At 37.5% G+C, this 27109-nt stretch overlaps 1 protein-coding gene across 1 annotated transcript; it reads left to right on the forward strand.

Moving 5' to 3' along the window:
- Nucleotides 1–4914: 4914 nt before the first annotated feature.
- LOC112036343 (cysteine-rich receptor-like protein kinase 25) lies at nucleotides 4915–26762 on the forward strand. Its single transcript, XM_065781480.1, has 7 exons — nucleotides 4915–5918; nucleotides 11473–11652; nucleotides 12047–12168; nucleotides 24978–25188; nucleotides 25305–25542; nucleotides 25625–25775; nucleotides 25872–26762. The coding sequence occupies exons 1-7, from the start codon at nucleotides 5072–5074 to the stop codon at nucleotides 26154–26156; spliced, it is 2034 nt and encodes a 677-aa protein (XP_065637552.1). The 5' UTR covers nucleotides 4915–5071; the 3' UTR covers nucleotides 26157–26762.
- Nucleotides 26763–27109: the final 347 nt, after the last annotated feature.

Raw genomic sequence — 27109 nt, forward strand, 5'->3', positions numbered from 1 at the left:
TGCTGCTCATTATGATTATGAGATTTGGCAAATGGATGTCAAGACTGCATTTCTTAATGGCAATCTTGAAGAAGAAATCTATATGATGCAACCGGAAGGTTTCATAGCAAAGAACCAAGAGCATATGGTATGCAAGTTAAAAAGGTCCATTTATGGACTTAAACAAGCATCTAGGTCATGGAACATCAGATTTGATCAAGCAATTAAGTCATTTGGTTTTGAACAAAATCTTGATGAACCATGTGTGTACAAAAGACATCGAGATAAAGTAGTAATGTTCCTAGTGCTTTATGTTGATGACATTCTACTCATTGGAAATGATGTAGGGATAATGTCATCGGTAAAGGTGTGGTTGTCAAACCAATTTGATATGAAGGACTTGGGTGAGGCTAACTTTATTCTAGGGATCAAGCTTTGGCGAGATCGCAAGAATAGGATGTTAGGCTTATCACAGGCTGGATATATAGATAAGGTTCTAGAACGGTTTAGCATGCAAAACTCCAAGAAGGGATTACTTCCTTTCAGACATGGAGTTCCTCTGTCTGATGACCAAAGGCCTAAAACTCAAGAGGAAAAAGATATGATGAGACAAGTTCCTTATGCTTCTGCAGTAGGAAGTCTTATGTATGCCATGCTTTGTACTAGACCAGATATTTGTTATTCAGTAGGCATGGTCAGCCGATATCAATCAAATCCAGGACCAAAACATTGGCAAGCTGTAAAGCATATTCTCAAGTATCTACGGAGAACGAGAGATTATATGCTTGTTTATCGGTGTGAGGATTTGATACCCATTGGCTATACAGATTCAGATTTTCAGTCGGATCTAGATTTCAGAAAGTCCACATCAGGATGTGTATTCACCTTGGGAGGTGGAGCCATAACATGGAGGAGTGTCAAACAATCTTGTATTGCGGACTCCACCATGGAAGCAGAATATGTTGCTGCTTGTGAAGCAGCAAAAGAAGCTGTATGGCTCAAGAAATTCCTTTCTGACCTTGGTGTAATGAGAATGGAACAAGTTCCCATCACATTGTTTTGCGACAATAGTGGTGCAGTTGCACAATCAAAAGATCCAAGGAACCACAAGAAAGGAAAGCACATCGAGAGAAAGTATCACATCATTAGAGATATTATTGCTCGTGGAGATGTGGTGGTAGCAAAGATTGAAAGTGCAAATAATCTAGCAGATCCCTTTACCAAAGCCTTGCCTCAAAGGACCTTCGAGTCACATTTGGAGCGAATGGGAGTTAGATTAGTGCACAATAGTCTTTAGGGCAAGTGGGAGATTGTTAGGATTAATGCCCTTAAATCCTATTGTATGATGCTATGTATGACATTATGTATGACTTAATGTTGTGATTAATAAAGTTGTTTTATTATTATCTGAAATAATGGTAACAAGAATATTTGGACATTATCATATAGTCCATGAGATGCATAGTATGTGATTTATGTGATTTAGTCACAGAAGATATAAGTCACAAGTTCTTTGTAAACTCAGAATTTTAGTTCATAGTCGGTGGTGAAATTGGGCATTTCATCTGCGAAGACTATAACATATCAACTAAGATGATTTGTCTTGATCATGGAAGTGGAGACTTCTAGTTGATGTGTTAATATGTTTTAAGAGTTGAGACATATTGAACTGGACCGCTGTGAGATTTATTATTCTCCTAACGACTGTCAATTGAAAAATAAATCTCACAACTTATATTTGCATGAACTCTTAATCTTGAGAGAATAATGGACCTAATCATGAAGTGTAGGTTGCTTTGATATATCAGGAGTGAGATCTAAAGTAACGGTCAAAACCTCAGTATGTTGGGCAGCCACATTTCGTGTTGATGGAACATATATTCTCAAGATGGAATTCATAGTCTCTTAACAGAGATATAAAATATTCCCTTGAGATAAGTTTAATGGGTTTAGTTATTTAGAGAGTTAAGCCTAACCACTTTGGTAAGAAATTACTAAAGTATATATTTATGAAATTGGATTTCATAAATATATAATGAATAACTTAAAAGAATTAAACCGGATACTCAAGGATTAAGACATAGTAATCTTCAAAGTGACAGTCTATATTTATGACTTTGAATTACTATGAATATTTTATGAAGGGGTTGCATGTATAATAAAGTTTTGGGATATAATTTATTAATAAGGCTTAGAGTGCAATTATATTTATATATTTGTATTAAATATAATTAATGGTAACTTTGGACTTGTCAAGAGTTGACAGAAAAGCCCAAGGCCCATTGGAGCTAGTGTCTTATTGGTCCTGTTGGTCCCACTCCAAGCCACACATTAAAGCCCAATTGGAAAGGCCCAATAGGCCAGCCCAATTAGATAATCAGTTATATATAAAGGGAGAGACATACAGAATTTTTATTAGAGATTAGAGAAAAAGTGAGACAGCATTGTGAAGTGGTGTGTATGTACGAGTGAAACTACTCAATTATTCTCCCTTGAAAATTGATTGAGAGACCACACTTCTTGGGCGTAAAGTGGAATTGGAGTGAAGATTGAAAGTGTTTCCAAGGACTTATAATCTTTTGTTTTGAATTTCACCGCACCAAGGTACGCTAATTCTGAAATTTACATAATGCAAGTTATCAATCATGAATGAAATAGATCTTTGTTTATTGCTTCCGCTATGTATTTTGTATGAGATACAAAACCAGATTTAACCAACACTAAGAAGATTGAGAGAAGTGAGAAGAGCCGGGGAGGAAAGGACACAAAGAAAAGAAAAGTATATGAAAAAAATAAAGTGAAAAGGTGTATGAAGACTTACAAAAAAGAAAAAAAACTCTCATCAAACAGGCTCTTGGTATTTGTAAGGGCACGAGTGAGTTGGGTAAGGTTGCAGGTTCAATGTATGAGCGCTAAAGTGAAATAAATGCTAAAGTGAGGTGAGTGATTGATTTGGGCGGTATTTATATCAAAGGAGAGTTACGAGTGGGAAAACTCCTGCCCAGGCTCTAGCAAAATCCTCAGCTATTGGATCTGCATCACGCCGTAGAACGTGAGGAACAGGGAGTTGCAAAAATTTAATGAAGGTGCGTCTCGAATGCCGAAGCATCAGGAACATGCTTTGGGTAGTTAAAAAGGCATCTTCATAATCAGAGGTGGTATACAATGAACACAAAGCAACTACAATGGCATCGAAATCCTCCTTTCTCCTAGAGGAACTAGAAAAAAGAATTTCGAGGGGCTATTGTAGGGATTATAGGCCTAGGAATGTATATCTACATATATATTGGGCCAGGGGCTTAATTCAAGGGCATGAATAGTCCGAAGACGAGTAAACACCTTATTAAGAATCCATGTTGGTAAATGAAGAGGTGAGTTCTGATCATAACCACCAGAGAAGGCTGTCTGAGGAGGAGTACTTCCTCGACAGAGCAAAGCCGAGGTCAGAAGGTGTGGTCTGACACTAGGGGCAACGGTCCGGATGACTCCATTAATGTGGATAAGTATCCAGAAGGAACAGGACAGAGGGAGGCCATGAAATATCTCAAGAGAAGCTACTGCCACCTCATTAAATGCTCTATAACTAACTTTCTAGTTGCATTAATGTGGAGAAAACTCCTAAATAGTACTACATTGGCTGCCCCAACGCAAAGAGGGCCTGAGAGAGTGCTCGATGGGACAAACACTCAAGTAATGACTTGGTTGATTAACACGTGCAGGGCTAAAATCGTTTAAAGAAAACTATATAATGGAAGAGACCCTCCATGGTGAAGGGGGGATTGTGAAATTAAGAGAAAAATACTGTAGCAGTCAAGAACTGAATCTGTAATCCAACTTGAGAGAAATATATAAGAACTAATTTCCTTGGACTTTGTCGATGTTGATTTTCTTTAGTTTAAATCAATCTATCTTCGTTTTCTTGTCATCTGAATCTACTTTAATTGTTGTCCAACTCATTAAAGCCCAAATTTCCAATCTACTATCAACAAATTCAGTTGTATTGGACTTTTTTGGCCTAAGTTCATCTATCACTTGGGTTAGGGACCCAAATTGCATCCTTACAGCTACTATATTGAAAATTTACCAAAAAAATTTGGTGGGTATATAAAGTAATACATACACCAATAGTTAAAATAGGCCAAATTCCATAATTATACCCTATAAGTTTGGATTAATTGTCATTTTTGTTTATAAAATTTAATTTTTGTCATTTTAATAATTAACGTTTAACATTTCTATCAAGATCGTTCTTTCATCCATTGTCATCTACATAATTGCAGTTTGGTCCAAGACAATAACATAGTATCACATATATGAATAGTTAAACTAAAGGATAAACTTGACAGTAGAAACTAACTAAGATGAGATTCTTTTAATAATTGGATCCAACTAATGAAGTTTCTTTAAAACATTTGTTAATAGATTATTTTAAGAAAATTTTGAATTCATTTTTATAGAAAATATTATCGGTTAAGTTATGAACAATGCTTCTTTCCAAACTAGTTTGAAAATAACTCTTCAAAATTTTGATGTATCTTTATATTGAGTGTCAATTTTAATGCATATACTTATTATATCTTTTATGCTTATAAAATTAAAAAAAAAATGAATTACTATATCATAAAAAATATTAAAATTTTTATTAATTAGGCAGGTTAAAAATATTAAAAAAAAATCAACTATTAAATTTTTCTTTATATATATATAAAAAAGTTGAAAAGTCAAGCCATAACACATTGACATGTAGACTTGTTGACTTGCGTGGAGCAGACCTCTCATCATAAAAGGCAGAACTGTACATCCTCACGGACCTCAGAACTGTACATTCAATTTAAACCAAATTTATTAGGCAGGTTAAAAACATTAAAAAAAAATCAACTATTAAATTTTTCTATATATATAAATATATAAAAGTTGACTAGTTGACTTGCGTGGAGCAGACCTCTCGTCATAAAAGGCAGAACTGTACATCCTCACGGACCTCCCTGCTCATCATACATATCCCCTAAACATCTGAATCCCAAAACATGTAGTACGGACACCACAAAAGCTCTTTACATAATAGCGGAGAGGAAGAGTTTGATTCATCAAAATGACTTCCTTCAATCCTTTCTCTCTTCCGATCATCTTCCTTTCCATGCTTAGCTTCCTCAGCCTTACTGCTCACGCTGCTGACCCTGTTAATCTCAACACCGTATGTGAAAACTCCACTTACAGCGCCAATAATAGCATCTACCAATCCAATCTAAAGTCCCTCCTTTCTTCTTTCTCCTCCAATGCCAACATCCAATTCTTTTTCACCAACAGTGGCCCAGAAACCTCCGACCCCGTCTACGGCCTCTTCGACTGTCGTGGTGATGTCACCCGTCAAGTCTGCCGAGATTGCGTGGAAGCAGGAGTGAAAGAGCTAACCAACAAGTGCTCAAGAGAAAAAGTCGCTATCACATGGTACGATGAGTGCGTTTTGCGCTACTCCAACCGCTCTTTCTTTTCCACCGTCGACGAAAGACCGATGTTCGGCTTGTTGAACACGCAGAATGTGACAGATCAGGACAAGTTTTATCAGTTACTGAACTCATCGATGATTGAGTTGTTGATTGAGTTAGCAAAGGAAACCTCGGAAGTTCCAATTGGTGTTAAGAAGTTTGGGACCAAGATAGTGAATATCTCTGCGTTCCAAACACTGTACAGCCTTGTACAGTGCACACCGGACCTGTCCAGCACTGGTTGCAATGGTTGTCTGCGGGACGCTATAAAACTTCTTCCTTGGTGTTGTAGTGGAAAGCAAGGGGGCAGAGTTGTTTTTCCCAGTTGCAATATCAGGTATGAATTGTACCCGTTTTTCACGTTGGAAGCGATAGCACCCATGCCACCTGGACCTCAACCTCCATCTCCAAGGCTTCAACCTCCACCTCCAGTTTCCGTCAGAGGAGCAAAAGGTAAACTGAAGCACGAGCACCAAATTCCAATTTACTGCTTCTCGTTCATTTTTCTTTTTTAAATTAAATTAAATTCATTGTTATTATTATTTTTCTTTGATCAGAGACTGCTTTTCATTCTTGATTATTACTTATTAGACCAGTAGTTCATATTAACTTTATTTTTTTATTTTTTTATGATCAAATTTTGTAAATTGCTTTTCATTTGGTTTTTTTTTTAATTAAATTTGAAATTTGATAAATTTAGATTTCAAATTTTTGTAGTTTTAAATTAGGCATAAAATACAGATTTATGGATGAAACAATAAATAATATTCAATTTGAACAAAATTTGATACGTAAATTAAGAATATAAAGAACATTTAATGATTAATTTTTAATAGAAGTTTGCAGTTATTATAATCAAACTTTTTAAGTGATTTTATGTCTATGGATTTTGTTTTGTTTTTGTTTTTTTTTTTTTGTTTTGTTTTTGTTTTGTTTTGTTTTCTTGTAGTTGGTTATTGGGTATATTAGGGATAAAGATTTTTGGACATGTTAAAAAAAAGGGGTCTACCTATAGCCAATCCACAAATAAAATATTGAGTTGGGTTGACCTACTGGTCACATGGGTTTTTTTTTTTTTTTTTTTTTTTTTTTTTAATACCAGAAAAGGAGGATACAAAAACTATACATTTGCTGGGTGAACCCAGCTACAAGGACCAGGGACTCTAGCTGCAATCTTCGTTGTGTTACATGCTGTACCTAAGATAGCCATGGGAACAAAAAGGGCTTTGCAGTAGAAACCTTCTTGTTGTAAGCTTAATATGTTAGAGAGCATAGTTTTTTTTCCTGCCAATTAGGAGTACATTGCATATTACAAACATGAACTGTTCTTTTACTGCAAGACATGAACAAAATTCTGCAGAAACCATGTCTTTTAGCTTCAACAGCAGCCTCCACTAAAGCTTCTTTAGTTGCTGCAGTAGTTGTAGATGCTCCACTGCTAGCAGATCCCGAAAACATGACCCTCCCCTGTAGATTTGTTGCTTTATAAGCAAAAGCAGTCCTCCTTTGTCTCTTCTTCTTGGCTCTTGTTACTTTGATAAGTAGGTCCCAATTTCCTCCAATATTCTGAAATGTAGTATAGTTTCCCTTGCAAGGTTTACCATGGCTTTCCTTCATATCAAAAGCTTCCTTAAACCTGCAAGACAAAGCTTGAGCAGTTAGAATGACTTTAGTGGAATTAGGGGTTTTGCCATTGTGAGTCACCATGTTCCTGTGGCTCTAGATTGTCCAAAGAAATGTGAAAATGGAATGTAGGTAATCCGTCTTCTCCTGGCCCATCTATTTGAACCTTATCATAATGTTTCTTAGCTAGGTTTGAAGTCTTGTGTTGCTAAAATTTGATGTGTGTATGGCTAGGGAAGATCCATGCCAGTAAACTCTAGTGAATATACACTGGAGAAACAAATGGGAAGAAGATTCATCCTAGGGATGGCAATTTTTGCTCGACCCGCAGGTACCCAGCCCGGCCTAACCCTAATGAGTCGGGTTTTACCCGGTCCGATAAGAAATAGGGTTGGGTATGGGTTTTTTTTTTTAAAAAAAACTCGGTCTGGGTCCAAATCGGGTCCAGGTTTTATAAAAAATCCGGCTTGAAACCTGGCCTAAACACGGACCCGAACCCGGCCCAGTAATTATGAAATTACTTAAACCCCCCCTCTATATATATATATATATAGCTATAACTAACCCTAATTCCCTCATTTTTCAGCAGCAGCTCACGCCTCCCTCCTCACCCTCACTCCTTCATTTCAGCTCACGCCTCCCTCCTCACCTTCATTGCCTCACAAAAGCACACTAGTCACTCACTCACTCACAGACTGTACATTAATTTATTTCTCACGCTCTTTCTCCTCCACCTCTATGTTCTGTCCTTGTCTTTCTCATCTCTCAGACTTTCACACTCCAGTTTAGATCGGCGGTAGCTTTGGGTCATAGTGGCGTCGGTGGTGACTGTAGAGGAGTACGAGGTGGCTGCATTGGGTTCGGTCTGGGTTTTGAGAAAGAGCACATCATTGGGTTAGGTCTGGGTTTTGAAGAGGAGCATGGCTACGTTGGGTTGGGTCTGGGTTTTAAGTGTTGCTTTGGTCACTGCTATGCACAAGTGGAGGCCTTATCTTTTGAGAAGACCTTTCATCATCAAAACTGACCAGCAGAGTTTGATGTACATTTTAGAGCAAAGAATAAAACACCTGCTCAACATAAGTGGTTAACTAAGCTCTTGGGTTACTTGTTTGTGGTGGAATACAAGCAAGGGTGTGAGAATGTAGTTGCTAATGCTTTGTCTAGGAGATTAGACTCAACTTCTATAAACTAGACCACTAATAGTCCAGTCACTCCTTCATTGTGCTTGATGTCTTTTCCTTGCCCTTCTTGGATTGATGAACTCAAGGCTAGTTATCAGTCTGATTCAGCTGTGCCGTCCTTGCTCCAGCAGTTACAAGATGGTTCTGATAGGCCAAAGTTCTTTTCTCTGCATAGTGGTTTGATCTTGTATAAAGGAAGGGTGTATATGAGTCCTTCTTGTGGTTTGAAGCTTAAGGTCCTTCAACAGGTTCATGACAGTCACCTTGGTGGACATTCGGGATTTCTAAAGTCTTACCATAGATTGAAACAAGATTTTTATTGGGTTGGTATGAGAGCAGATTTGAAGAAGCATATAAGAGTGTGGGGTGTGTTAGCAAATGAAGCATGAAACTTGTCATCCTACTGGTCTACTCCAATCCTTGCCCATATCTAATAAGCCTTGGACTGCAGTGAGCATGAATTTTGTGGTGGGCTTGCCTAAATCTCAAAGAATGGATGTGGTTATGGTGGTGGTGGATAGATTAACAAAATATATTCATTTTATGGTGTTGTCTCATCCCTATTCAGCTGCTAAAGTGGCTGCTCTCTATGCTTAACATGTCCTCAAGTTACATGGNTGGTGAGTGGCTTATAGATTGGACCTCCTTGCTAAGTTTGCCATTCACCCTATGTTCCATGTGTCTTGCCTCAAGGCCAAATTGGGCAGCCACAACATTCCAACCTCTATGCTGCCTTCTGTCAACTCTCAAGGCATCCTCACTCCTGAACCAGGAGCTTTCCCCTTGGATTTTGGTCCTTACAAAGTCTTGGAGAGGATTGGTGAGGTGGCTTATAGGTTGGACCTCCTTGTTGAGTTTGCCATTCACCCTATGTTCCATGTGTCTTGCCTCAAGGCCAAATTAGGCAGCCACAACATTGCAACCTCTATGCTGCCTTTTGTCAACTCTCAAGGCATCCTCACTCCTGAACCAGCAACTATGCTGCAATCTAGGTCTCATCAGCTTTGGAGGAGGACTATTACTTAGCTCCTTATACAATGGCAAGGAGGTTCAGTTGAAAATGCCACTTGGGAGGACTTGTTTTGTTTTCAGCAGCAGTTTCCTCATCTTGTGGGCAAGATGTTCTAAGGGGTGGGGTGGGGGAGAGTTATGCTAGGAAACTAGTTCGTGGATTGTGTGATTAGCATTGTAATTGAGTAAGGCTGTGCTGTGTATGATAATTAGCTGTTGTGGTTGTGCTTTGTCGGTTAGTAGCAATTGTGGTGTTTGTTACATATTCAGTTAGTTAGGTTGTTAGTTTTGGCAGGAAGAGTAATGAATTTTATAAAAGATGCTAAGTGTTGGGAAATGAAGATCATGCCAAGAATTAATCAACTTTCCCTCTCAATTTCTCCCTCTCTCTCTCTCTCTCTCTCTCTCTCTCTTGGAGGTGGTTACCCTTGAAGTAACTGCGAACCCCTTACTTCAATCCTTTCTTTTTCTTTCACTCTTTTCATTCTTACTTCCTTCCTTCCATTTTCTGATTAACCAAACACTTAACAGGGAAGAGAGAGAAACAATCTATCTAGTGAGAGTGGAGAGAGAAAACAAAATCATATAAAAAGCTACAGTGATTATACATATATACACGAATACTGTAGTAATTTTGTATATAAACAGTGTTTTAGACAATTTGATGGGGGTAGTTTTGAGCAAAAATGTGTAAAATTTACAACTTTTTCTATTTTGCACCGATTGGTGAAAGTGCTCTTAGGAAGCCTATCATAGGTAGACAATCTATTTTGGATAGCTAACCAGTTGTTGGGGAGAATGAGGTGAACAATGCAAGAAACAACTAAAACTTTAATGGCTTAAGAGATACTTAAATTACACAATCTTTAAGATAATATTTATCTCCACACAAGAGTTTTCTAAAGTGTCTACAAATTTGTCCACAATTGGACTAATAAGTCCAACCAAACATGAATTAGAATAAAACTAAAACTTCCGGTACATGAAACATAAGATATTAGTGAGTATTTGGCATGGTTTCCATGGAATTTGCTTTGAGGGTAGGCTAGAAAGAAAATCATCATGAGACATATCTTTAGAAGATGCACAGGCACCCTACGAAAATGAGAGATTATTAGATTCACCGAAAAGACTACTGAAATGGTCATCTCAACCAATAAAATGTTGCCATCTATGCAAATGCATGAGTTAGCTTCCTAATCAGCAAAAAAAAAAAAAAAAAAAAAAAAAAAAAAAAAACATAAGATGATATCACACATGCATAGACCGAAGTATTTTATAAGGGTTTTTTTTTTTTTTTTTTGGAGAAAAAAATAGTATTTTATTAGTTAGGAGAACCACTTCAACAGTCTTCTCAGTAAATCTAATTATAATTTCTCATGAAGAGAATTGTTGCACAATACCCGATTTATCATTAAACTCTTGGCAAGGTGATTGAGACTATCAATGTGATGATTTTTGTTGAGTAAATATGATTAATTTTTTATGATTGATTTTTTTATGGTTCATTAATATTGGTCTCTTAGTTTTTTGCACTAAATAAATTACTTGGCACAAAAATCTAAAAACTCAAATTGGACACCTAACACAAAATTAAACTTTAATTGAAATTTAATTTGAATTCAATTTGGATTCTAATCGAATTTTCTCTCCGCTTTGTCCCTTTATATATATTGAGTGAATGCATGTTAAACAATTTCTTGAAGTTATGTGGAGAGTTTAGGAATGTAGGGAATAAGTAAATACATTGCGAAGATTGTTTTATGTTATGTAATAAATATAATTAATGAAGGTTATGAGAGTCCTTGGCCATGGAGGCTATATAAAGCCATGCATTCGGCAATTCGTATGCAACAATGAAAGAGGTTAAATGGAAAACGTGAAGAGTTCTCACTTCTCGTCCTCCTTCCTCTTCATTCTCTCATTTTGTGTGATTTGTAAGTGTAAGTCTCCTTCGTTGAGTAGCGTATGAGTGTGTGAAGACCACCAACTTTCAACAAAAATTAGAATTAGAAGTGACTAATTAATTAATCTAAGACTCGAGTATACCAGCCAAGCCATTATGGTCGTATGGTCTAATGGTACTTTCACCCTCATCTGTACTGATAAGACGTAATTAATTAAGTTATTAGGCAGCGCTCATTGTAACTGACTATTAACTGTTGTTAATAAACTTGACGTTGTTTTTGCAGGAAAAGGCAAAATCTCAACAGTAATAATAATAATAATAATCGCCGTTGTTGTTACTATTGCTGCCTCTGTGGTGCTAGTCGTTGTGCCCTACTGTTACCGAAGGAGGAGAACACGAAAGAAGTCCAATGATATAAACGAAGAGAGTCCTATGAAATCCGACTCTCTCCTTAATTATCATGGTATGCAAGTGGTTCTGTTCACATCATATCACACTCTCGTCATTTTCAAAAGTTAGCGTGAAGGCTTTCATTAAGGATGTGTTTTGAGTCTCATAGGAGAAGTGTTAAAAGAGTGTTATATCTATAGCATTTTCATAATAAAATCAGTAATAGCTTACCACCTAGAATTTATTGAGAAAATGTTTTAGACTAGCATTACTTGTGTTAAAAAACTATATAAATTAGAAAAAGTAAATTCAATGCAATTTGTAGGTTAAATTTCTAGGCTTGTTGGTAATTTGTCAGAAAATTATAAAGATTATATTGATTATCGGAAAACTCTCACCTCATCATATTTGCATATACTGCTCTTTGCAATGTAATCTCTTACGTTTATTTATTTTTGGATGTTTAGCTGCAAGTGAGATAACAACTGTAGAATCGTTGCAATTTGATTTCGGGACAATTGAAGCCGCCACAAACAAATTCTCAGATGACAACAAGATCGGTGAAGGTGGATTTGGTAAAGTTTACAAGGTATGTATAAAGAAAATTCATTTATTTCTTGCATTTTTAGTACTCAAAAGAAGCATACATTTCAAATTTACTGCTAATAGATATGAACAATATTGAATTAGAAAAGATTTGAAGTTGGGATCTTATAAATTGTACGAAATTAACAATTCTAAAGCCAGTCTAAGCATGGGCACATCCATACTGAAAAATATACTCTTAACCCGTTGATGATTAACGTTGCAAATATAATGAATTTAAACAATTAATCACACAATATTGAAAATAATAAAAACATAACCTAGTGGTATATGTATATATTTTCACAATATAATTAACAGATATATATATATATATATATGAGATTAAATTCTATGAGGACGTGGTGTAAAACTCATGTTTTACTCCTTCAATCTTAACATACCACATCATCTTATCACATATTTAAAAATAAACACAATCAATTCTAATACTCATATATAAATCAAACCAAATTAGGAATTTATTGAGATGTTATTAGGTATAGTAGGATCTTTTGAATTTTAAGTAAAATACTGATGTAACAATCACTTATTTGTATGGAGTAAAACATAGGTTTTACATCCCATCCTTGTAGAATTTACTCTCTCTCTCTCTCTCTCTCTCTCTCTCTCTCTCTCTCTCTCTCTCTCTCTCTCTCTCTCTCTCTATATATATATATATATATAACCAAGCAATAAAATATTGTGACATAGAGATTGGATACAAAGTGGTAAACGAAAGGAAAACATTTTGATTGGAAAAACCATTACGAGTTCAAAATCAGTCTGGTTGTTTGTGTGTCTGTGCAGTCCGGTTGTAAAATACTATAAAAGGAACAATTTCATAGTTTTTCTTATTATAATAATTTAATATATAATAGAGATTCAACCAATAACATTCACAGCATGATGATAGCTAATTATAATTAGGCCAAGACATTAAATAGTTTTTGGTTAAGGCAAGATTTGAATTTCAGATCTCTTTTTCATGACAAGAGACTTTACTGTTGGATAAAAAACCTAAACCCCTCTAATCTATGTGTGAATTAAATTAAATGACTTTCAAATAATAAGCACCAATAGAAATACAACCATACAATTAAGAACCCCAAATCTTCATGGAAAAACAAAGTCATTGTGTAAAAATAGAGATTGCAACACTCAAGTTTATGCTAAACGTGTGTTCACAATAATTAAAAGATACAACAATAAATCTCAAAGAGTAAATATAATCTCACTACAAAACCCAGTAGTGAAGATCTTCCATTTAAATACTTCAACTCTCTATAATTGTAACACTCAAAAATTCTTCAAAAGAAATCCACCAATTTATCTCCTTGTATGTAACTTGAGCAAAGAAAAAAAAAATCTCATTTTTCTTTTTCATTCTAGCTCTCTCTCGCTATGTTTCTCTCAATATTTTCCGATTGCACTCTCACTCAGATTTGGACTGAGCTCTCTCTAATGGTAAAAGGCCTAGTAGCCTTGCTTCAATCTTTAGTAGCTGTCTCTATTTACTTCAGCCAAATCCAGTGTCACATGCCCAAAGTCATGTCCCAATAAATGAAGGCTAACTTTTTCGTAAGATTGCAAGATAAGCTCATTTATAGCACTGACAAGGTGTGGGCTGAAAACGAATAGTTTTTTTTTTTTTTTTTTTTAGGCAAAACCCACAATAGTTTAGTACATAGTTAGTGACGTAGACCTTTGCCTTGCGTTAGAGGAATTATTAGATCCACTAGGAGGACTGCTAATGTGGTTCTCCTGACCTTCTAACCAATAAAATGTTATTATTTATGCAAATGTGACTTCATCTAGTAATTTTTTATTTTTTATTCCTTGTACTGATGAGGAAGCTCATATATATATTTGCATAAATGACATTATCTCATTGGTCAGGGAGGACCATATCAGTAGTCTTCTCGGTGTAAATAATAATTTCTCCTTGTGTAGACCTATGCGACCTTTACAAACTTCAATTTTGTAATTTGCTTGAAAATTTTTACTTGTCATACCAAACATCTTGAAATATTTTATGTTTGAAAATATTTTACTTCAAAACAAGCAGAGTCTCTTTATTTTCGAAAAAGGCAACCATACTGCACTTGAAAAATCTCAACACTTATAATTTTTCTTACATAACCCAGGATCTCGATATTTTTCCGTTTTTGCATAGGAGCTCTCTCTCTTCCCCCGTTTTATTTTTCACTTCCAACCTACCCAAATAAAATGCTTAAACCCTCTCTGTTTTTCCTCTACCAGCCCGTCCAATGCATGCTTTATATAATGCCTCACTAGAGCGGGTTTTAATGCCTTGCTTGAGAAAGCTTTAAGGTTCGTTTGATTAGGGAGATGGAAAAGTGAGAGGATAACAAATTGTGAGAGGATAGAAAATATTTAATTTTTTCTCATTTGTGTTTGGTTGAAAGGATGGAAAAGTTGAAAAATGAAAAACTATTTTGTTTGGTTAAGGAGAAAAGTGAGTTTAGGGTTTAGGATAAGGGGGAGGATAAGAAATAAAGTTTCGCTCTGTTTGTTTCGTTGGAAAACTTTTAGTAAAGATAGTTTTCCACATTTTCCATAAAAAAAAAAAAAAAAAAATTCGTTCAACGGAAAACTATTTTTAGTCAAAGGAAAACTCTAACGAAAATAAGGCTTATTTTCTGTACGTTGTTTTCCAAAAAAAAAAAAAATATTGGAAAACAATCTCTCTCTTGCGCAATGCATAACTCTTATAACTCTCTCACTTCTTCTCTTCCCTTTACTTTTTCTCTCTCTTCTCACACCATCACTGTTACTCTATCTGGTCTCTTCTTTTCCCACAAATTTCTCCCTATTTGTCTCTCTTCTCTCTTTTTCTCTTGGTTTCCCTTCCCCTCTGTAACACAGTTCTCTGAATTTTGAGCTATATTTTATTTTTTCTCTAAACAATTTTTCCATATGAACAACGACAGAAGTTCATTCTTTTTCACACATAAAAGTGCAACAAAAAAGAAAAGAAAAAAGAAAAAGAAAAAGAAAAAGAAAAAATGAACAAAGTAAAAGACGAAAACTTGCCAACATAGAGCTATATGGCTAATTGCTTTTACATAGGGCAATCCATACAGTAAATTAATAATGTTACAAATAATAGTATAATAAATGATAATTTTTTTAGGGGAATTGCATTTTGTCGCTTATCATATTAATATTATAAAGTGGATTGCAATGTTTTCTTTAAACTTCAATGCTAAGCCATTGATTTCTTTAAACTACTGTATCAATTGTAATCTATACCCTTGTCCTGTGTATGGGCTAGCATTGTAGATATATTATTCAGAATTTTTTGAGTAATTTGTAATTTTTTTTTGTCCTACAAAGTGATCAATTTATATTTCTTATGTACGTTATTTGTCCTAATATATATATGTATATATAAAAGCAAGATGAGTGGTAGAGATCATGAAAATTAGACACCTAATTTTAATTGTATTCAATTTTGATTGTATATGTTGTCAAAATTTTAGTTTAAAAACCAAATTCATTCTTGGTTTTTCTATTTTTTTTATTTTTTATTTATATATATATATATTGATTACTTTAGTTGGGTTTACTCAAATCACTTGTTATACATGTTTTAAATTATACAAGAAATGTTATAAAAAATTTGTGCATACCAAACACTAGAAAATACTTTCAAGCTCATTTTCAAAGTTGTTACCAAACACTGGTGTGGGGCCCGTGGGCCTGATAGCCTCAGTCCATCGTGTAGTAGGCCCAAGGCCCACGCCGAGGAAGGATGACCATCCGAGGCTAAATTAGGGAGAGACTCTTTTTTGGATCCACGACGAGGACCTCTTCGTTCTCGGCATACTAAGGATAATTTTGGAAAGGGACAAGTCCAAAGCAAGCTGTCACCTCCACACTTAATGCGTTCACCTAACCCCTCTGGCCGCATTAATAAGGATGTAACCTCTTAGCAGGGCGACGTTGATCAGGGTGAACCACTTGAGTGCTGATAAGGCCTCTGATAGGACGGACGGTCAGAAGAAGGCGAATGAATGATCAACAGATGGAAGAACGAGATAGGACAATGAAGACTATATAAAAGGAGCGAGTAAAGTAAAAGATGAGGGGGAAAAAAGAAAGAAGAAAAGGCCTCCTCGGCCATGGGCCGAGGAGCATCCCCCAGTTGTAAATAGTTCTAAGTATTTTCTTTTATAAAAGAAAAGAGTTCATACTTCGTAGACGCCGGCCAGCGCCTAAACCTTCGATCCACTCTCTACAAATTTATTGTTTGGGCTTGTTGGGTTGAAAACCCATTCATACTCTGAGTCCAATCAAAGTTGAGTCCCCACAATTGGCGCAATCTGTGGGGAGGATTAGTGCGCTGGCCGGTGCATCAGGCGATTGTTCTAAGTGGTTGTTTTACATTAGGTTGGCGACGTATAAAAAAAAAAAAAAAAAAAAACGCAGGAAAGTGGAAGATTCGACAGCAAAGAGAGAAAGCTTGATATTATTTCATAAATAGAAAAGTACAAAATACAATTAGAGGTTCAGGCAGGCATGTTTTACAAACAAATTTACACGCTAATTCTACAATCAGAGGCCCAGGTGGACCCGTCCTAGAACTAGCTAGAGGGAAGTGTCAATCCGTTTCCTTATTGGCATCAAGAGAATGGGAGAACTTGACAATAAGAGGGCGGAAGGGGGCTGAGGCTGGCTCGCTTCAAGGCCACCAACAACTCCTTTCTCGGAGCGGCGGAGCTTGAACAAAGCGAGGAGCAGATGCAGGGGCTCCGGGATGCCCTCTCCCGTGATGTTCCCTTGATTCTCTCCAATCCTCACGAGCGTTGGCCGTTGGAGACGGCAACACTCGAGCACCGCCCGTGACATAAATTCGCACGTCTCCTCCGTCGGGGGTGCGCTTTGAGGAGAGACATTAGGTACTTCAACGACATCCCTCCGGGCCACCGTGCATGGCGCTATATGGGTTACGCCTAGACTCTGTCGCACCGGAAGCCCAGTGGAGGCTGCGGCCACAACGGCTCTTGGCACGGATGTCCTCACACTCGCCAAAGTCGCCCCATAGCTACCAACTCCGGTCACAATTCCGGCGGGGTTGTTAAAGGGGCTTGGGAAGCTGAAAGGGTGTGTTCTTTTTGTTTGTGTTGGGAGGTTCATGGAGTATGGAGAAACCATCCCCCCGGAAAGCCTTATATAGAGGATGAGAGTTGGTGAGAATTAATCCACGCAGAATTCGAAAAGAGAGTTATCAACAGGGCTAATAATAAAGCTACCAAATTCCAAAGGGGCCGTAGACCGTTGGACTTGTGTTAATTCACGAGGACATTAATGAAGGCGCGTCTCGCGCACCGAAGCGTCAAGCGCGGAATACGAACGGCCAAGGGACGCTTCGTAAATGAAAAAGATGGGGGCTCGAGCTGGAGGCGAGATCAACGCCACGTGTAAGATCATAATCCGACCCAAGGAAGAATCGTCTCCAGTAAAGCGGTCCGAGGACAAACCCCTACTTATAGAAAAATAGAAGTGATAGACAGAACCAAGGCATTGCATGGTCCTCGAACTCAAGCCTATGGGGAAACTAACCGCTCAGCTATACCTGGGTACTAGACAGAACCAAGGTATTGCATGGTCCTCGGACTCAAACCTATGGGGAAACTAGATACTTACAGAGAAATGGAAGCGTTAGACAGAACCAAGGCATTGCATGGTCCTCGGACTCAAGCCTATGGGGAAACTAACCGCTCAGCTATACCTGGGTACTAGACAGAACCAAGGTATTGAATGGTCCTCGGACTCAAACCTATGGGGAAACTAGATACTTACAGAAAAATAGAAGTGATAGACAGAACCAAGGCATTGCATGGTCCTCGGACTCAAGCCTATGGGGAAACCAACCGCTCAGCTATATCTGCGTACTACATAGAACCAAGGTATTGCATGGTCCAAGGACTCGAACCTATGGAGAAAATAACTATCTGTAGAAAAACCAAAAGCGTTACCTAGAGTCAAGCTATAATACGGTCCTTAGATTTATATTTGAAAGATAACAGGTGATCTCATGAGACTAACTCCAGAATAGAATACAAGTATTCAGCAGAATATTAGAGTAAAGCAAGTAAAAGAAAATATCCATAGTTGGAAGCAAAGTATTGAGCATTCAGTTCAAACAGAAAATATACAGTTTCCTTACAACGCCACCGAGGCAAGAAACAAAATGAAATAAAAGAGAAAATAAACAGAACTATCCTATGTCATACGCCAGTCTCCCCAACTCAGTAGGCAAATTAACTCGATAAGTAGATCAAAAGGCTTTAGCCAATGCCTAAGGGCCTTGTCTCGGAGGGTCCGCGGGTATGGCCGGGAAGTCCGCAGGAGGTCTCGTCACGTCTTGGGGCATTTCCTGACCCTCGGTTCTAACTCCCCCCAACGTTCTCTGGGGTTCAACCTCCTCAGGGGGTTTGTCAGCTGAAGATGTGTCCTCGGCGGTCTTATTGTGGCTCTCACTTGCTGGTAATGCAGACCCCTCGGGAGCAGCAGGGGCAGTCTCGCGAATTGCAATGGGATAGTATACCCTATCCTCCCTCCTAAGGTCAGATGAGGCATCAACCCCTGCTTGGTTGAGGGCTTCATGCCAGGTCTCAAAACAAAAATGCCTGCACACTGCAGGAACTTGAGCCTGAAGGGTGGCTTCAGTCTTAGCCACCCCATCTGCGAAAGTCTCCTCCTCCGCTTGTTCTACAGAGCGCTCAGTGTCTATTTTTGCAAATACCGCCTCATCTTTGGCTCTCACAGCCTCGTCCCTGGCATACTCGGCAATACCTTTCTCATGGACTGCCTTGGCCAACTTTTTCTTCAGGTAGGCAATGTCCTCTTTGGCAGCTTGTAGGTGGCCCTCAACGTCTTGCAAGCGATTGGTCTGATCCTCAGCTTGCTTCCTAACCGCGGCTAAGTCGGAGGCAGCAGTGTCCCTGGCCTTTGTCATCTCCTCTAGATTCTCGGTCGCCTTTTTTAGGTCAGCCTCAGATCTCTTGAGGGTACTAGCAGCTTTCAAGAACTTGTCACGCTCTTGCGCTAAGGCGCTGCTCTGGCCATCGACCTCCTCGTCCAACCTGAAAAGAGCCTGGATAGCCTGCCAATAAAAACAAGTAACTCCGTAAAGAGAAGGGAAGGTACTAAGTAACAAAGTTCAAATAAAGTAAATAGGTACCAAGGGACCCACCATGCCTAGATATTTTTTAAGGTCAAGGACAACCTCTGGCCCATTCATATTTTCTAGCTCGGCCATGTCAGTGGAAAGGAGAAGAGACTTCTCCAGGGCATCGACTATGAGAGCCCCCTTAACTCCTTGAGATTCCCGTATCGATGCGTCATCCATCAGGGGTTGATCATGGAGCATGGCAACGGGCAGCCAGGCTTGGGCCTCAAACTGCTGGACGATCTTCCTACCTTTGCATTGACCGCCAAGCTTCAGTACCTTTGGAGGCCTGCGGAATCTACCCTCCTCGGGCGAGGAATGGGATTTGCTCCTATCCATTGGCTCCTTACCCTTGGAAGGTCTCTTCCTTTTTGGGTCATAAGACTCGGTCTGAGGGTCTGATATTGTAGGGGTAGAGGATGACCTGGTTTGCACAGTTAAAATTTGGGGCGGAGGTGTTGAGGGCTTGGGCTGCGACTCTTTCGGTGCACCCTTCTTGGAGCCGCCTTTAAGCAGGTCAAGAAGATTGGTTTGGGGCTGTATTTTTAAACCCATCTCGGCCTGAGTACCAACTCTTAGGGACCGGAGATCGGCTTCGGACAGATGAGGGTCTTCTAGATCACCAGAAGGATTCTCGGACTGATCAGCTAGGTTGAACACACTATATTCGTCCTCAGAAGAGCTCAGTTCAACCACCTCCCCTGCCTTCTTAGATTGTCCTTCCTCGGTCTCCGTTACTTGGTGGGATGAGGAGGGACCTGCTAGCGGAATGCCTTCAGGTATGTGAGATCCCTTGGAAAATGCAAAACCGTTCTCCACCACGGTAATCTGCCTAAGCCGAGGGTCACGAGCTCTAATTACGTGCTTCGGGACTGGAAATGATTTTTGGGTTGGGTCGCATCCGAGGATTTTGTGAGCAGCTCTAACCTGGTTATCAGTTTCGTTCAGGAAAAGTTTCGTCCTAAGAACGGTTTCCAAATCCGCTTTGTTGACCAGGTGGAAATGACGTGCGAAGGCGTGTGGATCTGCGAAAAGAAAAGCAAAACTCTTGTGGTTAATCAATCAAAGCGGATATGCAAAAAAAATAAAATAAATAAATAAATAAAAATACTGAAACCTAGATTGTCTCCTACTTCGGATACCCTACCTGGCTCCCCCTCTACTGTTAGGCAGTGAAGACCGTTGTGCCACTCCCCCGACACTATGAGGAAATCTTGAGTCAACCCCTTATTGGAATCAGGAAGGCACTGGATAAGTTGGACCCTGTCGTCTCTCGTCTTCATATAGTACGTCTTATCCCTCAGGTGATGAAGGTTGTAGCACCAATTTACATCGTGGTGAGTCAGTCTCAGCCCCATTTTCTCATTCAAGGTATCTACACATCCTAATATCCTAAATACATTCACGGCGCACTGGGTAGGAGCCAGGCGGAAATGCCTAAGGTAGCCGATAGTCACTGACCTCATAGGGATTCTCATCCCTCCCTCTACAAAAGCAACTATCGGGATCACGACTTCACCCTCTCTCCTCTTAATGTACCACTCCCCTTCTTCATAGTACCTCAAACTCACATTATTGAGTATCTTATAGTCAACAATGAATTTGTTCATCATCTCGTCGGACTCAACCAACTTCTTAAACTTACTCATCCCCAAGGACGACTAAAGGTTCCAGACGAATAAAAGGAGTAGAATCAAAGAAAATTTGGTGTTACCGGGAAAAGAAGACTTACAGAAATATGAAGATCCTCTTCGGGCAGTGTGTAAGTTGAACCAGATTCAAATTATATGCATCAATGATCGTAAGCGCAAAAATGAGGAAACCAGGCGGTTCAAACAAGTACTTATACTCTCCCTTAGGTTCTCTAAATGTAATGCCTGCCCATAAAAGCAAAAGATCCCCACCGAACAATTACCATTACACCGTTGAAAGTGGGAAACGTGGAGCTGCCAAAATTTAATATGGGCGCACACTGAGTCTTGAAACGCCAAAACGTACATCGGGCAGTCGAAAAGTCGCCAGCATTAGCGCGGACCGAAGTGGGGCAATTTGTCTAGAGGGCCCGTAGATATTAAAACCCTCCTCCCCGTCCGGGGGAATGTGTAGCAGGATTTTGAGGGGCTATTGTGGGGCCCGTAGGCCTGATAGCCTCAGCCCATCGTGTAGTAGGCCCAAGGCCCACGCCGAGGAAGGATGACCATCCGAGGCTAAATTAGGGAGAGACTCTTTTTTGGATCCACGCCGAGGACCTCTTCGTCCTCGGCATACTAAAGATAATTTTGGAAAGGGACAAGCCCAGAGCAAGTTGTCACGTCCACACTTAATGCGTTCACCTAACCCCTTTGGCCGCATTAATAAGGATGTAACCCCTTAGCAGGGCGACGTTGATCAGGGTGAACCACTTAAGTGCTGATAAGGCCTCTGATGGGACGGACGGTCAGAAGAAAGGCGAATGAATGATCAACAGATGGAAGAACGAGATAGGACAATAAAGACTATATAAAAGGAGCGAGTAAAGTAAAAGATGGGGGGGAAAAAAGAAAGAAGAAAAGGCCTCCTCGGCCCATGGCCGAGGAGCATCCCCCAGTTGTAAATAGTTTTAAGTATTTTCTTTTATAAAAGAAAAGAGTTCATGCTTCGTAAACACCGGCCAGCACTTAAACCTTCGATCCACTCTCTACAAATTTATTGTTTGGGCTTGTTGGGCTGAAAACCCATTCATACTCTGGGTCCAATCCAAGTTGAGTCCCACAACTGGGAAAATAGATAGTTTTCCAGAAAATGTTTTTTAGAAAATTAACAATTTTTCAAAAAATGTTAATACTGAAACAAGTAGAGCGTTTGTATAAATTTATTCTCATTGTCCTATTTGATAAAAAAAAATTAAAAAAAAAAAACTACACATTATATTTTTATTAAAATTTGTGTATATAGATGGACACTACATTAAAAAAATTAGATGAGCACAAAAAGTCAAAACCCACAGATGAGATAAAAAAAATAAAAATAAAAATAAAAAACATTTACATCCAGGTAGCCAAAAAAAAGAAAAAGGAAACGGCCAACCACCAAAACAACAAAAACAAACGTTCTGTCAAGAAAAAAGCGAGAAGACAAACGTGTACACAGTAAACAACAAAGACATATTGTATCAAATAAAAATAAAGACAAAGACAAACATGTACACACTACATAGCGGACTAAGAAGCTTGTAATGTGAGCATTTTTGTCCAATTATTTCTCTCATTTTCTCTCCAATTTTGGGGGGGATTGTGTTTCAGTAGATCAGGAGAAAAAAACTCTTCAGCCCTACCAAAATTTCTCCCCTTTTTTACCCTTAACCAAACAACTACAAAAACCATTTTCTCCCCACTATTTTCTCTTTCAATTTTCATCCTTCCTATAATAATAATTACTTCGACCAAACAAAGCCTTAATGATTAAGTAATCGAAAAGTGGAGGGAAGAGAGATATATACTCTGAGAGAAGAAGTGGCAGTTCTTGAGCCAGCCACTTGATTGATTAGTCCATAGACGGAATAAATAGGTGCTTGTCTCTCACTCGAGCGAGAATTTGGAGCTGAAATTTTTTGAGTAGCCAACTAGACAAATTTTTTAACCAAAATATGTAACCCACATACAATGTTAGAGAATTTGGTTTGAAGGAAGAGAATGAAAGAGAAGAGAAAATGAATCAGGGAGAAGGGAAAAATGTGGGCCCAAGTGATAAATTTCTTAAAAAATTTAGTTCATTTCCTTTTCTATCATGCTATCCAAACAGCGGAAAGGATTTAATTTCTCTTCCTATCCCTCATCTTCCTCTCAAACGAAACAAAGTGTTAGTGTTTTGTAACTTGACAAATGAGGCGGGTAGTGCTTAATGTCTCTCCTCAATTACAATTGGTGATTACCATTTTGATTTTAACAGTAGCAGGCTTAGTGGATTTTTAAGCAATTGGTTAGCAGTTGTCAATTATGACATTAAGATTAAATAGTATATATACTCTGTCAGATACCATGGTCATCCATTGAGGTTGACAGCCGTATTAAATTTTCCTTCTCAAGTTTAATAACAAGAAAGCTTTATCCTCGTCTCTAATCACAACAATTAAATTTTCCAAATCAGCTAATATTTTATCATAATCATTAAAATTCTCAAACATAAAATACTTTTATTGTACTAAAAACATAGTAATTTTTTTTTCTTTGAAAGAAAATTTAATGGATGCTTTACGGGTATTAGTTTATAAAGTATTTTTAGAAACTTTTTATTGGAAAAGAAAAAAAGTAATCGATTTTTTTTAACAAGATTTTTTATTTCCTATAAAAGTGAGATTAAAACATTATTAAAATGGTTCATAAACAAATGGTCTAAGAGCACATGTTAACTAGATCCTTCTTCTAATAAAGCTAGTTCTCTACACTCTTGGTCATGTACTTGTACTCCATCTTTTTTCATAGCTCCTTAGTCTTCATCTCCATCATAACAAAATACATTTGATCATTGGTCAATTATAAATAGTTATGGAAAATACATGCAAAACAATAAAATATTGAACACCACAACACATAAAATTATTGGGGTTAGGCAAACAAAAAATTCTAACAAACTTCACTTTCATTAATTTTGAATTAATAAAACATAAACTAACATTCTGCATGAAATTATAACCAAAAAATTCATTATTAATAATAAGAATTACATAGTCGTCACCTTCTACTCAACCAGTGGAATCACACAAACTCTCACAAAAACCCTAAAACATAAACTAACCCCAAACCCCAATACACTCAAAGGTGTCTCACACTAACTCACAAAGCAAAGCTAGTCTTTTCCTCTCTTACAAGACAAAGTTTTCACAAAGCAAAGCTAGTCTTTTCCTCTATTACAAGACAAAGTTTTGCTCCTAACTATCACACACAACAAAGCCACCCTACCACTCTTTTTTATAAGGGACGACGTACCTCCTTCTTTCCTTTTCAATGTGAGACTAGCCTTTTTAAATGAATTAGAACACCTTCTTATTATTGTTCTAATCAATGTGGGATTTCAAAACCAATGAGAAATTCTCTAAATTCTCCTATCATGGGCTGGACTAAACATTAATGGATGATGATACCAATTTATTGTGCGAAAGGACCTCCAGATAGCACTACCGCGTAGGATTGATTGTAAAAACTATCATGAGCTTTATGATAGGAATAAAGAAAACTTGAAAGAAAATAGAATCGCACCTAAGAAAGAAGATCAAGGATTTACATGATTTGGTCTTAGGTTTACATCCAAGATCAACAACAAGAAGAAATTAAATTTCACTAACAAATATGAAGAATATAAAGGTAGAATAGAGTCACTATCACAAAACCTAACACTCAAAGAACTAGGACTAGAGAAGTTTTTTTTGCTCCAGTTCTAATTTGCGGCACACCACAAGAGAGAGATTCTCTTTGGCCGAACAATATATAAAAGACACTTCAAAAGGACTTCTAATGTTACTCTAATAAAATCCACACCAACTAACAACTTGCTCTTGAATTTGTTTATTTGGAGGTTATTTCATTCAGGGTAGAACTTGCTCTTGAATTTGTTTATTTGGAGGTTATTTCATTCAGGGTGTGCTACCTGGAGGGAAGGAGGTAGCAGTTAAAAGGTTATCAACGAAGTCATTACAAGGCTTAGAGGAATTCAAAAATGAGACCGTACTTATTGCAAAACTTCAGCATAGAAATCTTGTAAGGCTACTGGGTTGTGGTATAGAGGGAGAGGAAAAGTTGCTTGTATATGAGTTCATGCCCAACAAAAGTCTTGATACTTTTATTTTTGGTTTGTTTCTTCCTACATTCTATTTCATAAGCTTGATAATATTTTGGATTTCTTGTAGATTTCTACAATTCTTATTTATACACGATGTCATATCTTACATTAATTTTGAATTTCAGATTCAAAAAGGCGCTCACAAATTGATTGGAAGACTTGTTGTAACATTATTAGTGGGATTGCCAAAGGACTTTTATATCTTTATGAGGACTCTCGGCTTAAAATAATTCACAGAGACTTGAAGCCTAGTAACGTGATGTTGGACTATGACATGGTTGCCAAAATATCAGATTTTGGAATGGCAAGGATCTTTTGTGAAAACCAGAATATAGCTAACACCAAAAGAATTGTAGGAACATAGTAAGCCACTTCTTCCTATATCTCTCCCTTCTTCTTAATTTAAATAGTAATAATAATAATAATAATGTTGGTATACAAAAAGTGGATACATGGCTCCAAAATATGCAATGGAAGGAGTATTCTCTGTGAAGTCTGATGTCTTCAGCTTTGGTGTAATCTTGCTCGAGATTATTAGTGGGAAAAGGAATAGTGGCTTCTACCTTACAGAACATGCCCAGACACTTCTTGCATATGTAAGTTAACTTTTGTTTGCTAGAATTAGAATTAGACAAAGTAAAAAATGGATAGCATATATGATATATAACTCCATTTGAAATCTAAATTGATAGGCATGGAAACTGTGGTGTGAAGAAAAAGTGTTAGAGTTCGTGGACAACTTCTTGATGGAATCATGTTCGACATATGAAATTGTAAGGTGCATACATATTGGACTTTTGTGTGTGCAAGAAAATCCACACGACAGACCCACCATGTCGACTGTGGTAGTTTTGCTGGGAAGTGAATCAATAGCCCTTCCTGAACCAAAACACCCTGCATTTTCTATGGATAAATTCATTCATATTGATGAATTCTCCGTAAATGAGCTTAGTTTTTCTAGTATTGTACCACAATGAACGCATACAAGGTATAACTGTATAAGATTGCCATTAGGTCTTGCATAATGGTGAACTTAATATTGTAGACTAAATTTATATAAAATAGGTAGTTTAGTTATAAAATTGATTGTAGTTTTAGGCTACAACTTTACTCAATATTTTTTTATTAGAGGTGAATTTTAATAAATTCACAATTGGATTACATTTTCTTCTTATATTCTCCTTACTTGCAAAATTTCTAGAAAATTAAAAATTAATAGTTATATTATCAATAAATTGTTTAAATTACAACTTTTTGTAGTTTAAAATTATGCATACAATGTAAGCTTATAAATCATATAGTAAATAATATCTGATTGACACAAAATTTGACATGTGTATTAAGAGCGTAAAAAACATGTAATTCAATGGTTAGATTTACAAAATATACAACAATGCTTATTTTATTGAGTAAAGTTGTAGACTTAAGTTACAACTAATTTTATAGTTAAATTTTATTTAAAATCCAAATAGGTATAGGATACGTATTGGGAGGGAAGGTCCAGTTAATTGAGCAAATGATTGTGCTGTACAAAGATTTTAGATAAGATTGTATGATGTGAAAAAATTATTTTCAAGTTTTCATTTATAGGAGTTATGTAATAAAAGTGATTTTTTGGGGAGTGATTTTCTTAGACGGGAGTTCTGGACAAAATAAACAAGAGAGTTGGACATTTAATTTGGCCCACTAGATCTTCCATTCATATCTCATGGTGGGCCTGCAGGATGACTTGGACAGTCCAGAATTTGGATTCAATCAATTATACTCAGTGTCGTTACCCACAAGAAGAAATAGATCTCATAGGAACGAGTTTCGAGCCCAATAGGCACCTACCAAAATAAATAAAGAAAGAAAGAAAGAAAGAAAGAAAGAAAGAAAAAAACCAAAGCAAAAGTCATTATGGGACCTTCTGTATTCATGAATTATTTAT

The sequence above is a fragment of the Quercus suber genome, unplaced genomic scaffold (assembly GCF_002906115.3).
Source record: "Quercus suber isolate HL8 unplaced genomic scaffold, Cork oak 2.0 scaffold_268, whole genome shotgun sequence".
Taxonomy (NCBI): Eukaryota; Viridiplantae; Streptophyta; class Magnoliopsida; order Fagales; family Fagaceae; genus Quercus; species Quercus suber.